General features: G+C 40.5%; 1 protein-coding gene across 2 annotated transcripts in view; it reads right to left on the reverse strand.

The window, feature by feature from the left end:
• Window positions 1–14737, reverse strand: part of phaf1 (phagosome assembly factor 1) — a 175241-nt gene that overhangs the window by 8959 nt on the left and 151545 nt on the right. For both annotated transcript variants that reach the window (XM_072547769.1, XM_072547770.1), the window contains 5 exons: window positions 7564–7697; window positions 7028–7111; window positions 6858–6940; window positions 3980–4023; window positions 327–379 (listed from right to left, as the gene is read on the reverse strand). In XM_072547769.1, the coding sequence (XP_072403870.1) occupies window positions 327–379; window positions 3980–4023; window positions 6858–6940; window positions 7028–7111; window positions 7564–7697 (398 nt within the window). The remainder of the gene's footprint in view (window positions 1–326; window positions 380–3979; window positions 4024–6857; window positions 6941–7027; window positions 7112–7563; window positions 7698–14737) is intronic.

The raw sequence follows: 14737 nt of genomic DNA on the forward strand, positions 1-14737 counted from the left end.
TAATGTTTGGGAGTAGAATCCTAAACAAAGCTTTGAAGAGCACTTAGCACTGGCCCTTTATAGAATTTGCTCTTAAAAACTGTCCTGTACCAGTTTGACACCAAGTTACGTACAGAATTAATTTGTATCCCCAATTTAACATGTCTGCAGAATGTAGTGAAAAAGAAAGAATTGAATTTGTAAGAGCGTTTTTTTGTTTTAAAACTTTCATTATGTGAATCAAGATAGATTAATTAGCATTCCACTCGAATTCATAACAGACAGCATATGCAAGGAGGAATGAGGGGTTAGGGGAGAAGAATGAAATTGCACAGCTATTTCCTCACCTTGCTGTATGTGGTTACAGTACACGTTTGTGCATGGCCATCAGCACCGCCATCTATTGATGAAAACATAATCAGTAACAGGAAAAACTAAAGAGAAAATTATGGTGATTGCCACCTAGGCTGCAGCTAGTATGAAGTTGGGCAATCTCAGTAATCTTAAGCAATGCATTTATGTCAGCAGAGATGTTGAGAATTTCTGACACTCATGATTCCAGCTGCAGAGAAGTACCATTGCCAATCAAATGTGAATAAAAATACACAAAATGATTGCCATTGACTTTGATGCAGTCTACCATTTAATCATTATTCCTTTTCAGTGCAACAGTGGAAACAAATCCAATAATAAACAAGACAGACACTGTGTTCTTCCACATTAACTTAATCAGTGATAACTGGGTTGTCTATGTGAAGCCTTAATGAGTACGATCTAGACAGTCTTTTTGTTGAGCAGAGTGTGTGGTGCTGGAAAAGCACAGGTCAGGCAGCATCTGAGAAACAGGAGAATCAACGTTTTAGGCATAAACCCTTCATCAGGAATTCTGATTCTCCTGCTCCTCTGATACTGCCTGACCTGCTGTGCTTTTCCAGCACCACACTCTGAACACCCATCTCCAGCATCTGCAATCCTCACTTTCTTCTGGGTCTATTTCTTGACTGTTAGGTGCAACACATTTCATCACATTAAGATGCTGAGAGAGAGTTAAATTGCTTCTTTAGAAGAGGACAGACTTACTTTGTCCTATATGTCCCTTATTTCCCAGTGTGGAAGATTTGACAAGCTCTCCAACATCAGTGCAGCACATGGCTCAGATAGTAAAAGGAAATTAGTGACAACTGTATACATGTTGACTGAAATGTTACATAACAGAACAGAACATTTCAATTGGGCATCTTGCTCCAATATCTTAAGTTAATAATTGGAGTTATGTTGCATTGATATTTTTTCAATTAACCAGCTTGTCGCTACCCACTACTTCAAGAAGAGATTCACACATCTGAAAGTAAGCAGTGGGTTGACATGTGGCACTGGGAAGAAATTTTAAAGCTAATTTCAAGCATTAGCAAGATTTCCTGTTTTTGTACTACCAGACTGCCAAAGTTATGATAATAATTAGCATCTGCTAAGACTGCTAAAAAGAAAAACAAATCCTCTTTGGGCAAAAGTACTCCAACTAGTAATATTGCTAAGTGGTCATTTAGATCGGTTATTGCAGCATAGAGTAAAAGTGTAACTGGACGGAGCTCCAACTAACTTTACTAGAATGCTTAAAAGTAAAATTCAATGGAATATGAAAATGCACAAAAGATAGAGATGCCAATTTTCAACAAAATTATTAAAGATGTCTTGATTTTCTGCAACTCAGTAACAGACACTTATTTTAACCAAATCAAATAATTGCCACTGCAAGAAAGATCCTAGAGTTCACTCCTATCCCATTTGGTAAGAAATGTTAAAATAGGGCAATGACAATCCTTCTTCCCCCCCCCCCCCAAAAAAAAACTGGTAATTTAAACTATTGAGGAAATAAATTATTAGAAGGAACCTGAGTGGTGATAAACAAATGAAATTAATTACATAAGATCCACAAATAGCATCGGCACTTTGAACAGAGGTGGGTACTGTTATGAAGCTGCTTTATAAGACAGATGTTTGAAGGACTGTGGAAACTGGAATTCATTACAAGATTTGTGGATATACTTTAGAATAAGTCATTGAATTTTCTTTCATTGTGTACATTGGAGGCTTTTTTATTAAAAAAAGGCTTCCTCGAAATCAGAACTCTTGATAACTGATAGAAAGATCAATTATATTTTCTGAGCAAACTGGCTGCATGACTAGAGCTGAAAATGTGTTGCTGGAAAAGCGCAGGTCAGGCAGCATCCAAGGAACAGGGGAAATCGACGTTTCGGGCATAAGCCCTTCTTCGAAACGTCGATTCTCCTGCTCCTTGGATGCTGCCTGACCTGCTGCACTTTTCCAGCAACACATTTTCAGCTCTGATCTCCAGTCGTCACTTTCTCCTGCATGACTAAAGAGACAACACAAATGCTTGTGACTTCACATGCCAAAATATCACAGCAACAGAATCTGGAACATTCTATAAGTCATTCTTTTGCCTTCAATGACCCAGTAACCAAAAGAAAAGTTGTTTTGTCAGAAAAGACAATTTGAGCCAAGAAATCAGTTTTTATTTCACTCTTCCCCTGCAAGCATTTGCATTTTTTCATGGATATTTATAGAAATAACTATTTGTATTTGCATACCATTGTGCATGCTCACTAAATATTGCATCTTAAGTTTTGTTTTGATAAACCTGTAATTGTGTTCAAGAAATCTGGTCTACCGATCTTTTGTTTAAAACCTGAACAGATAAGGTAATCAATGGTTCATCTTGGTATTTTTATTTTATATCACAACCAGAGGTGGGGGGAGCCCTGTCATAACAGCACTATTTAAAAGACTCAGCAAATGCAGATGATGGAATGAGACTTGACTGTAGCACCAGGTTGGAGATCTGCAATCTGAATATTGTATGGATTATAACTACAGCGATTTAAAATTATATTACTCAAAGGATCAATAGTTTTAAATGTAACTGCATACCCTGCACCTGGTTATGCATTCACCCAAATAATCCATTCCAGGGCCTCTCCCTCTTCCGGTTTAACTGCTAAAATGTATCAAGATGATCCTAACCTCAGCTTTTGTACGATCTCAAAGTGAGCTTACAAACCCTTATACTACCCATTGTACAATCTGTCTCTAGCCCTATATCAGGGCATTAACACGTTCTGCTGCAGACACATTAATTGAAACTGATACCATCATTAGTCGACAGTACAGTTATTGTTGTTTGGTGCAACTACCTGGGTGATGGCAAGTCATGCTGATGAACCTTTTTCTTGCCCCATTCAGCAATTCCAACGTTCCATACGCTGCTGAAACCCTCCTCCACTGCTTATTACACCTTTAGTCTGGGTTATTTTAATGATTTCCTGGTTAGTCTCACATTTCCCACCTTCCATAAACTTGAACTCTAAATTTGATTACTCAGCCTGTTGTCTACCAACATTGAACCATGAGTTGGTTGGTGTTCCTATCTAACTGTTCCTCTCCCTACTTCTCATTGCCTCTATTCCAAGTGCTCTGCATTCCTCTGGCAATATGCATTCTTCACTTCCTTTGCAGCTTCTATAGATGTGTCATGTTATCACAATCAAATAAATCCCACATTTACTTCATGAGTGAAGACAGGAACTCTGCAATTCATTCATATTCTGGATCATAGTTTAAAGGAGCAGCATATCCATGAAACATTCTGCAGGTGAGCACGAGGTTCCAGCAATTAGATAGACAAGTAAACATGTTTTTAAAAAGCAAACTTTCAAAATAGTGAAATTACACTGTATTATAATGGAATGCTGACTTTAAAGTTATTTAAACTAATAAAAAGATAAACCAAGCGCTAATTGCTCATTTATTCGGTCAACTACACTCTTAGCTCTGAACACAGTGCCCCACTTGGCAGATCATTTAATCATGGAGCTCAACCTTTTCTTCCAAAGACAACTGACTTGAATTCTGGAATTACCTACTTGACAAATATGGCAATGCACCTTCTCCAACATTTTCCAAAAGAAAAGGATCTCACCTTGTTTAACTGCAAGTGGGATCTTGAAATCACAGCGATGGTATCTGTGAAAAAAAATTAAAAGTTATTTCCCAGAGTCATTCACTGCATAGAATGGAGAGATTCTCACCCCTCCTGAACTCAATAACTCAGACAATATCAGATTCACACCAAAAATGTCTGCAGAGATGTTGAAACACCTCATTATACACAACTCACATTTAAGAATAAGGATTCCTAACCCAACCTGGAATATCAGATATAATATCAAAAGAAAAAAGTTAAGTCTCAAACAAACTGCAAATTAATGAAGGATTGCTTGAATCTAATGAACATTGCTTTGTAATTTGCAGGGGAATTTTTTGACTGATCACTAACCAGATTTAAGAAACAAAAGTGTCATTTTCAAGGCAATATTTCTACTAACATGTTATTTGCAGAGATAATTTAAGAAGGAATTGCTTCTTTAGCAGGAACTTGAACAGCAAGTCTCCAAGGAGTGTAGAAACACTAATGAGAAAAGGAGGACATCTAGGACAATGAAATAAAATCTTTGAATCGAGCTTCAACAATGAACTCAATAGGTGAGATACAGTGCCAGTAAAACTGTTGTATTCCAATTAACTTTAGTCCTGAAGATTAAAGCCTATGATTCCTTTAAATGAACTTATCTGTTAAAAGTGTTGGCAATATACTTGGCAGCACAAGTGGAAAGTAGTAAAGTCACTTGTTGTTCAATGTCCCACTCCCAAGCTGGATTAATTTAAATAAACTACACACTTCAATTTTAATAAAACAGCTCAGTAACTCAACAAAAGATAGTAACAGGCACAGATCTCACCAATCTGCAGTAATACTACAGTTAATGTGGCATTTTGTGTATCCATTGAAAGTTAAGGCATCAGTATTAATCCACACTGGTGAGTCTGTAGAAACCTGTGGCCACATGAAGCTCCATTCTACCACACTTCTCAAGCGTATGATAAATTCTATAGCTTACACTGTGCATGTTGATTTGGTGTACAAGGCACTTTTCTTAGCACCTGTTCAGGCCAATATTTTGTGTACAAGTTGACTCTTCACTTTACAGAATATGCATATTTAGGGCTTCACTCTTTAGGAATTGACCTCAATTTTTCAGCTGAAATACATGTTTAAGGTGATACTCTTGCATAGAATCAAGCTGGTGATGCAGACCATATTGCAAGAAAATGCATAGTCACTGAAAGCACGTTAACAGCCAGCAGACTATTTGAACAGAAAAGGGTTCTTCTCTGGTGGCTCACTTTTATTTAATGTACAAGTTAACCCAGAATTTGTAAGAATTACATGAAGCTTCACAAGTTCACTTTGTTGCAATCCATTATACTCCTCTGTGAGCACTGAGATCATTACCCAAGGTAGTCAGCGTTACTGAAATACTTTCCTTAAAAAGGTACTACATTGATGGCAAGCTGTTCACCTGTTAAAAGGCATCACACTTGAGCCAAACTAACTTTGCATAATGAACAGTGACATAACACTTTCTAGCAGGGATCTACTGGATAGCCACCTAGAGAGAGAATACTGGTTAATGCAAGGTTTGTAGCTCAGGTTGAGGTTTAGGGTGTAGGTTTGCTCGCTGAGCTGTAGGTTTGATATCCAGACGTTTCATTACCTGGTGAGGTAACATCATCAGTGGCGACCTCCAAGTGAAGCAAAGCTGTTGTCTCCTGCTTTCTATTTATATCTTTCTCCTGGATTGGGTTCCTGGGGTTAGTGATGTCATTTCCTGTGCGTTTTCTGAGGGGTTGATAGATGGCATCTAGATCTGTGTGTTTGTTTATGGCGTTGTGGTTGGAGTGCCAGGCCTCATCATCACTTGGAGGTGGCCACTGATGTTACCTAGCCAGGTAATGAAACATCTGGATATCAAACCTACAGCTCAGTGAGCAAGCACACACCCTATACTGGTTAATTTTGACCATTCTCCCACCTTATCCTCATAACTGGATTTGCCAAAGGTTGAGCTGATGATCCCAACGAGTTTGACCCCATAGTGTATCTATCCACTAGGTCTTGACACAAATGACACTTGGGAGAGTATTGCCCCTTGTGTAGTTTCCTACCAGGCCCATCACACTGAAAAATACATTTTTTTATTTCTCATACCAAAGTAGCTCAGTTCCTTCTTAAACTAAAATGAAGGTGCACACATGTGCACAGTATAATCTGAAATTGCTCAACATTCATTGTACAGGCCCACTTCAATAGTGGGACAGCATGGCAGCAACTAACACATTCTGAGTGCACTTGCAACGGCTCAAGCCCTCTGCTGAGTGACCTGTAGAGGATATACAGTTCAATGAGAATCAGGATGGTTTCTGAACCTCTTTCAAATGGCTGCATTTCAGTCAGGAACCTGGATGGTTAATTTGTGTCTCAGTTGAATATTTACTGTTGTGGTTCTGTTCGCCGAGCTGGGAATTTGTCTTGCAAACATTTCGTCCCCTGTCTAGGTGACATCCTCAGTGCTTGGGAGCCTCCTGTGACGCTTCACAGGAGGCTTCCAAGCACTGAGGATGTCACCTAGACAGGGGACGAAACGTTTGCAAGACAAATTCCCAGCTCGGTGAACAGAACCACAACAACGAGCACCCGAGCTACAAATCTTCTACCAAACTTTGAATATTTACTCTTTTAGTGCCAACTCGGTGACCCTCACCCAAATGCTCCCACATCCACCTTCAATTCTTCTCTGATGAAATTGCGAACATAAATATTTATATAAATACAATGAAGGTTTGTTAAACTTAAAAATAACAACATTGTTTTTAAAAACAGTAAAGTTCTGTGCTGTATAATCTGGAGTCTACAAGTTTCACTGATCACAGGGTGTACAGCTGCAGTTGACACTTACATATTGAAGTTGTAATGACCTGGGTAGTTAGTGTGAAGGACAAATTTCTTCACTTGGTGTGTGGTGGCATCAAACAGGACATCCTGCAAAGGCAAAAAAGATGAATACAAGTTGTAGAAAGCAAGCAGTATAAACCCAACTCATCAACAAGTGAGATTGCAGATACGCACCACTCCCAGAGTAAAGTAGTTGAAAAAGTAGTCATTGCACTTGGAGGGAACCTGCTTGTGAGGGGAAAGAGAGTGGATCTTCATCTGTGGAAACAAGAGCAAATCAAATCAATATACACAATGTGCCTAATCAATATTGCAAAGAAGCAAAATTATCACTACACAAAGCCTACAGCTATTTTGGCTTTCATAATTAGAATCTCCACAACCAGTAAGGAGATTTTTGGTTTATCAGAGAATGCCAGATTTAGGTTCACAGGTCTCAGGCCATGAAATGAAACTACAGAATAGAAGAGTGCTGTCACTGGTTAATCATTACTGGTATTAATCAGAAGGTGGGAATTACATGACATCAAGTGTGCAGATATTGCTTGAAAAGTAATTGGTACCAGATGCTACAACTCAAAAGAACTATAGCAAGTACATTCAGTCCCCAACTTAGAGTACAACACTCAGGATTTGCACTTTCACAAACGCAAGACAGAAGTTGATCCATGACATTCATCATTTGCATCTGATCCCCAAGTCAGAATTACCTTGTCCTCTGACTTGTAGAAAACCTTGTGTGGCGATCCCAGAGCACTCAGCACATCCTGGCAAGAATCCCCAAAATACACACAGCGTTCAAATGTATGCATCTTTGTATCTGCCAATACTCCAGGGGCACAACCTGCAACCAGAAACGGAGGCAATTTAGAATCAGTTCAGCACACTGCAGCAAAGGAAACATACGGCAGCTTTTGAAAAAGACAGCAAAATGTATTCGAGTTAAGAAAATACTGGCACCCAATGACAAAGCAGTTTGCCTCAACATTTTTCACCATGAATTGCCCATGTTTGTATTTCAAACAATCTCTGCCCTCTTCCCAATGAAGCAAGGTCTCAGCTGGATTCAGCAAGTGAAAATGCAAGGCGACTACACTAGCCTTAAACAAACACTCGCAGATATTAAGGGAGGGGAAACCTGCCAGCGTTCTCAAACAAGCAACTAACTTCAAATACTAAAGATGGAGGAAGACTCCTAAATAAGTCCCCATTCTCTATAGCTGTGCTACTGTGTTAATCAGTAATAAATTCTGTAGCAAATCAATCTTAGTTACACTAAAAACAGCATAATTTAAGTTAAATTCCACAATCATTACATGGCAGTCAATATTTTTATCTAGCATTTTAGAAATCTGTTCTTGAAAATCTGCTCTTTCAATCAAGCCAATAAATGCAGTGAATGAGCAAACCAAGTTTCATTTTTGTTGTGTGGAACTCAAAAGATTGCTAGTGTTTTTGCTCATTGCATTCAGCACTTACATGCATGTTTCTGGTGCAACTAGCAGATCTGCAGTTTTAGAGATAGCAATAGCTTCGTTATCCATAGACAATTAGATCAGATTCCCTGCAGTATGGAAACAGGCCCTTCGACCCAACAAGTCCATACCAACCCTCCGAAGAGTAACCCATGCAGATTCATTTCCTTACATTTACCCCTGACGAATATGCGTAACACTATAGCCAATTTAGTATGGCCAATTCACCTAACCTGCACATCTTTGGATTGTGGGAGGAAACCCAGACACTGGGAGAATGTACAACCTCTACACAAACAGTCGTCAGAGGCTGGAATTGAACCTGGATCCCTGGCGCTGTGAGGCAGCAGTGCTAACCACGGAGTCATGGTGCCACCCCAAATTAATTAATTGAATTTAACTTAATCACACCAACTGCCCTGATCAGATTTGAAACCCTGTCCTCAGGGTTTCCTTGTCCAGTGGCATTAACCCTACACCACCATCTCTCTATTACCCAAGATCTTTTGTTTAAAAAGAACTTCAGTAGGGAATGTGAGCTTCTCTGGTTGGACATGGGCAAACCTGCAAGTTCTCCTTCAAGCAACACAACCCTAATTTGGAATATTACTGTGGTTCTGTTCGCTGAGCTGGGAATTTATGTTGCAGACGTTTCGTCCCCTGTCTAGGTGACATCCTCAGTGCTTGGGAGCCTCCTGTGAAGCGCTTCTGTGATCTTTCCTCCGGCATTTATAGTGGCCTGTCTCTGCCGCTTCCGGTTGTCAGTTCCAGCTGTCCGCTGCAGTGGTCGGTATACTGGGTCCAGGTCAATGTGTTTGTTGATAGAATCTGTGGATGAGCGCCATGCCTCTAGGAACTCCCTCCCTGGCTGTTCTCTGTTTGGCTTGTCCTAGTCGAACTCATGTTGCTTGTTATCTGCATGTGTGGCTACTAAGGATAGCTGGTCGTGTCGTTTCATGGCTAGTTGGTGTTCATGGATGCGGATTGTTAGCTGTCTTCCTGTTTGTCCTATGTTGTGTTTTGTGCAGTCCTTGAATGGGATTTTGTACACTACGTTGGTTTTGCTCATGCTGGGTATCGGGTCCTTTGTCCTGGTGAGTTGTTGTCTGAGAGTGGCTGTTGGTTTGTGTGCTGTTATGAATCCTAGTAGTTGTAGTAGCCTGGCTGTCAGTTCAGAAATGTTCTTGATGTATGGTAATGTGGCTACGGAATGAGGACATGCCACAACCCAAAGGACTAGCCACGTTACCATACATCAAGAACATTTCTGAACTGACAGCCAGGCTACTACAACTACTAGGATTCATAACAGCACACAAACCAACAGCCACTCTCAGACAACAATGCACCAGGACAAAGGACCCGATACCCAGCATGAGCAAAACCAACGTAGTGTACAAAATCCCATTCAAGGACTGCACAAAACACAACATAGGACAAACAGGAAGACAGCTAACAATCCGCATCCATGAACACCAACTAGCCATGAAACGACACGACCAGCTATCCTTAGTAGCCACACATGCAGATGACAAGCAACATGAGTTCAACTGGGACAACACTACTATTATAGGACAAGCCAAACAGAACAGCCAGGGAATTCCTAGAGGCATGGCATTCATCCACAGATTCTAACAACAAACATCGATCTGCACCTAATATACCGGCCACTGCAACGGGCAGTTGGAACTGACAACCGGAAGCAGCAGAGACAAACCACTATAAATGCCAGAGGAAAGATCACAGAAGCGCTTCACAGGAGGCTCCCAAGCACTGAGGATGTTACCTAGACAGGGGACGAAACGTCTGCAACACAAATTCCCAGCTCGGCGAACAGAACCACAACAACGAGCACCCGAGCTACAAATCTTCTCACAAACTTTGGAATATTATTGCTGTTCCTTCACTGTCACTGGGTCAAACTCCCTGAAGTTGCTTCTATCCCCTCTTCCTCCCCCCTCCCTGCTTGCACCTCCCCCCCACCCCAACCCCATTCCTTACAGCACTCAACGTGCTTGCAGAAAAGACTTCAGCTGCACAATAAACACAGACCCTATCAGTAATACCTATCTGAATAACTAGAAAGTGTAGGACAACAGGAAGCACACAGCGACTTTGCTGCATTTCTACTTGAGTGAAGACCTCCATTTGGATCTAATTTGTGGACATGCTAATTATTTATTGAAGGCATGGGCAAAATCCCAAAGGACAGCAAGCATTGCACATCTAATGTACCCAGCAGAGACCAGAAGCAATTCGAGGCAGACTGTGCTTAAATCGATAACCGATGATGTCCATGTTTTATCACACTCATGTGACTAGACCTCAGAGGAGTAGTGTCAGGAAGACATTATCTCTTTCCAAACAACTGATCATACTCTGTCCTAGTTAGAAGGCCAAGCAGAAAGACACAGGAACCAAAAAAAGAGACAAGCACACCAGGGACAGGAGATGCTTTTGAATAATTTGTCAAAATGCTTTCCAGCTTGCAGAAAATGAAAAGATTTCCTGGTGTTATGGGAGACCTACTCTCATACAGTAACAAGTAGAGGCTGACAGAATAACACCGCCATATGAAGTAGCAAATTAAGCTATGAACACATCCACTCCAAGGCTGAAGGGGAGGGTTGTGTTATAATTACTGGAGCTTCCATTTAGGATTTACCTACCCATGAAGTATCAGTGCTAAAATCTAGGTCCATCCAACTTCCACAAATTATCAAGAAACAAATAAAACTGTAAACATTGAGGTCAGCTCCACACAGAATTGTCAAGGTTCAGAAATTATAGAGTTTCCATTTCTTGGCTCTGCACTACCTTACTATTAACAGATTAAATATTTAATGATGTATAGTAAATTAATTCCTGCCCCTCATGATGGTCAATGTCTAAATCTATTAAGAGTCAAAGGGAAGCACTCAGATGTAAAACATTAAGGTGATATATGGATGGGAAAATATGCATTCTCTCCACATTTGCTTTGCAGTAAGAGGAGTCAAACTATTAAGGAAGAACATCAAAAATGATAAAATGTTTAGAATACTCTAAACCAGGATATTGGAGCAGAAAACCAGATATAGCAGGGAGTATGTCAGAGTATTAAATAGATGAGTGCTGATTGTTTTTCTTTCTTCACATTAACTCTTTTTGCACACTCCCATAGCACAGGGCCTGCACATGGGAGTCAGACACTGATTGTACACAGTCCAAGCCCAATCCCACTGCTCAAGGACAAGAGGCAATTATATATCCCCTCATGCTATCCTCACAACAAAATAAGTATTTACAAAGAGTCATAGACATGTACAGTACAGAAACGGACGCTTCAGTCAACTACGTCCATGCTGACCAGATATCCCAAATTAATCTAGTCTAATTTGTCACCATTTGGCCCATATCCCTCAACCCTTCCTACTCAAGGCACTGACTAAAGGCAAGCATAACAAATGCCTTCTTCACTATCCTATCGACCTGTGACTCCACTTTCAAGGTCTCTTTGCTCATTAACACTCCCCAGGACCTCACCATCAAGTGTATAATTCATTCTCTAATTTGCTTTTCCAAAAAGCAGCACCATACATTTAAATTAAACTCCATTTGCCACCCCTTGCTCCTTGGCCCATTGACTCATCGGAGCAAGGTTTCATTGCACTGAAATGGCCTTCTTCGCTGTCCACTACATCTCCTATTTTGGTGTCATCTGCAAACTGACTTCCTATATTCACATCCAAATCATTTATATAAATGACAAAAAGCAGTAGACCCAGCATCGATCCTTGCGGCACACTATTGATCACATGCCTCCAGTCTGAAAAGCAAACCCCCACCATCACCGTGTCTTCTACCTTTGAGGCAGTTGTATACGCAAATGCTAGTTCTCACTGTATTCCATGTGATCTAACCTCACTAACCAGTCTACCACAAGGAACCTTGTTCAGTGCTTTACCGAAGTCCATATAAATCACATCCACGGCTGTGCCCTCTTCGTTACTTCAAAAAACTCAATCTAGTCAGACACGATTTCCCACGCACAAAGTCATGACTACTACCCCTAATCAGTCCTTGCCTTTCCAAATTCACGTGAATCCTGTCCCTCAGGATTTCCTCCAACAACTTGTCCACCCCTCATGTCAGGCTCACTGTCCTATAGTCCCCTAGCTTTTCCTTAACTTCTTAAATAGTGGCACCATGTTAGCCAACCTCCAGGTTCCCGCCACACTAACTGTGGCTATTGATGACAAAAATATCTCAGCAAGAGGCCCAACAATCACTTCCCTAGCTTCCAACTGTGTTTAGGTCCATCTGATCAGATCCCGGGGATTTATCTACTTTTATGCATTTTAAGACGTTCAGCACCACCTCCTGTGATATGGACATTTTTCAAGATATTGCTATTTATTTCCCTATGTTCCATATCATTCTCCACAGGAAACATTGATGCAAAATACTCATTTGGTATTTCCCCCATCTCCTGCAGTTCCATGCATAGGCTGCCTTGCTGATCTTAGAGAGGCACTTTTCTCTCTAGTAATCCTTTTGTCCTTAATGGATTTAGAAAATCCTTTTGGAGTTTCCTTAACTCTACTTGCCAAAGTTATTTAATGTCCCCTTTTTTCCTCCTGATTTCTCTCTTAACTATACTCCTATTGTCTTTATACGCTAAGGATTCACTCAATCTCTGTTGTCTATACCTGACATATACTTCCTTCTTTTTCTTAAAACCTTAATTTCTCTAGTTATCCAGCATTCCCTATACCTAACAGTCTTGCTCTTCACCCTGACAGGAGCAGACTGTCTCTGGACATTTGTTGAAGGCTTTCCATTTTCCAGCCATCCTTTTACCTGCAAACATCCACCCCCAATAAACTTTTGAGAGTTCTTGCCTACGTAGAGTCATAGAGCTGTACAGCATGGAAAGACACCCTTCAGTCCAACCTGTCCACGCCGACCAGATATCCCAACCCAATCTAGTCCCACCTGCTAGCACCCAGCCCATATCCCTCCAAACCCTTCCTATTCATATACTTATCGAAATGCCTTTTAAAAAATGTTGTAATTGTACCAGCCTCCACCACTTCCTCTGGCAGCTATTCCATACACGTACCACCCTCTGCAAGTTGCCACCCCATAGGTCCCTTTTATATCTTTGCCCTCTCACCCTAAACCTATGTCCTCTAGTTCTGGACTCCCCCAGCCCAAAGAAAAGATTTTGTCTATTTATTGTACTCATGCCCCTCATGATCTTATAAACCTCTAAGGTCATGTGAAAACTTCCTGGCTCGTAGGATTTGGCATCACAAAACATGGCTAGTTTAACCACTGAGCATTCTTCAAAACGAAAGAATTCAACACTTATTAATTGCCCTTCAGATAAACTACAAAGATAGCTAAACCTACATTTATAGTTGTACAAAACTCTCATAATTGTCTTGTTAATAAAAAGATTCTTACTTGCACATTGCTCCACTTCTAAGAAACTTCCTCACCTCACCGGTCCAAAGTAGTTGCTCAAGTTGGAAGGAATGGACCACTTAATCATATGAATCACCACAGCCAAAGTAAATCTTATCCATATACGCTGGTCATATGCATTTTTCAAATCATCAGAATTGTTGAAGATTGAGAAATGAGCTTTCCTCTTCTAAACTATGGACAGATCAATTGTGGTACCTTCAGGCTACCGGTTAATCAACTGATTAGTGGGCAATAAACATTCCTAAGCTTAAATGCTGCAGAATAGGACTCAGCTAGACAGTGCATTTAATCACTGAACCAGCAGGTGGAGCTAGAGCATTATCCCAACAGAAATTCAAAAATATGGTTCTCTTACTTTGGTGAAGAACTTCTGTCAGTTTGAAGTTACTCAGAACTACAGAAGCTGCCAGTCTTAAAACGCTCCTGATGCCATTCTATCATACCAGTAAAGTTCTGGGGTGCCTTTCCTGCTTCATGCAGGATGGAACAGTAAGACGAAGAACACAGCACCACCCTGGAAAGACAAACTGTTTTGTTGCTGCAGGAGTTCAGTCGGAAAACCATCACAGCTACAACTTGCATCTATCAAAATCTAGCCCCAAAAGTGTTATGAATTTGAAGCGTGTACTGTACCTTTAGAAACAGTGAATGCTGTTTTGCACTGAGGGCTTACAAGCACGTGTGTAATATCATTCGATGGCACTCCCAGAATGTACTGGAAAATTGATAGTGTGTAACATTTGGCTGTGAAATAGAGTTGGTTGATGTTTTGACAATGATTAAAATTTAACCAGTGTAAATTATGCCCCAGGATACTAAAACCCAATAGAGTTTGAATTTATTGCGTTTGCCAACATCGAATCAATGAGAAGATCCAATATTGGGGATATAAAAAAAAACAGGCATTTTCAAAGTCAGAGTAACTGCCATCGAG

The sequence above is a fragment of the Chiloscyllium punctatum genome, chromosome 26 (assembly GCF_047496795.1).
Source record: "Chiloscyllium punctatum isolate Juve2018m chromosome 26, sChiPun1.3, whole genome shotgun sequence".
Lineage (NCBI taxonomy): Eukaryota > Metazoa > Chordata > Chondrichthyes > Orectolobiformes > Hemiscylliidae > Chiloscyllium > Chiloscyllium punctatum.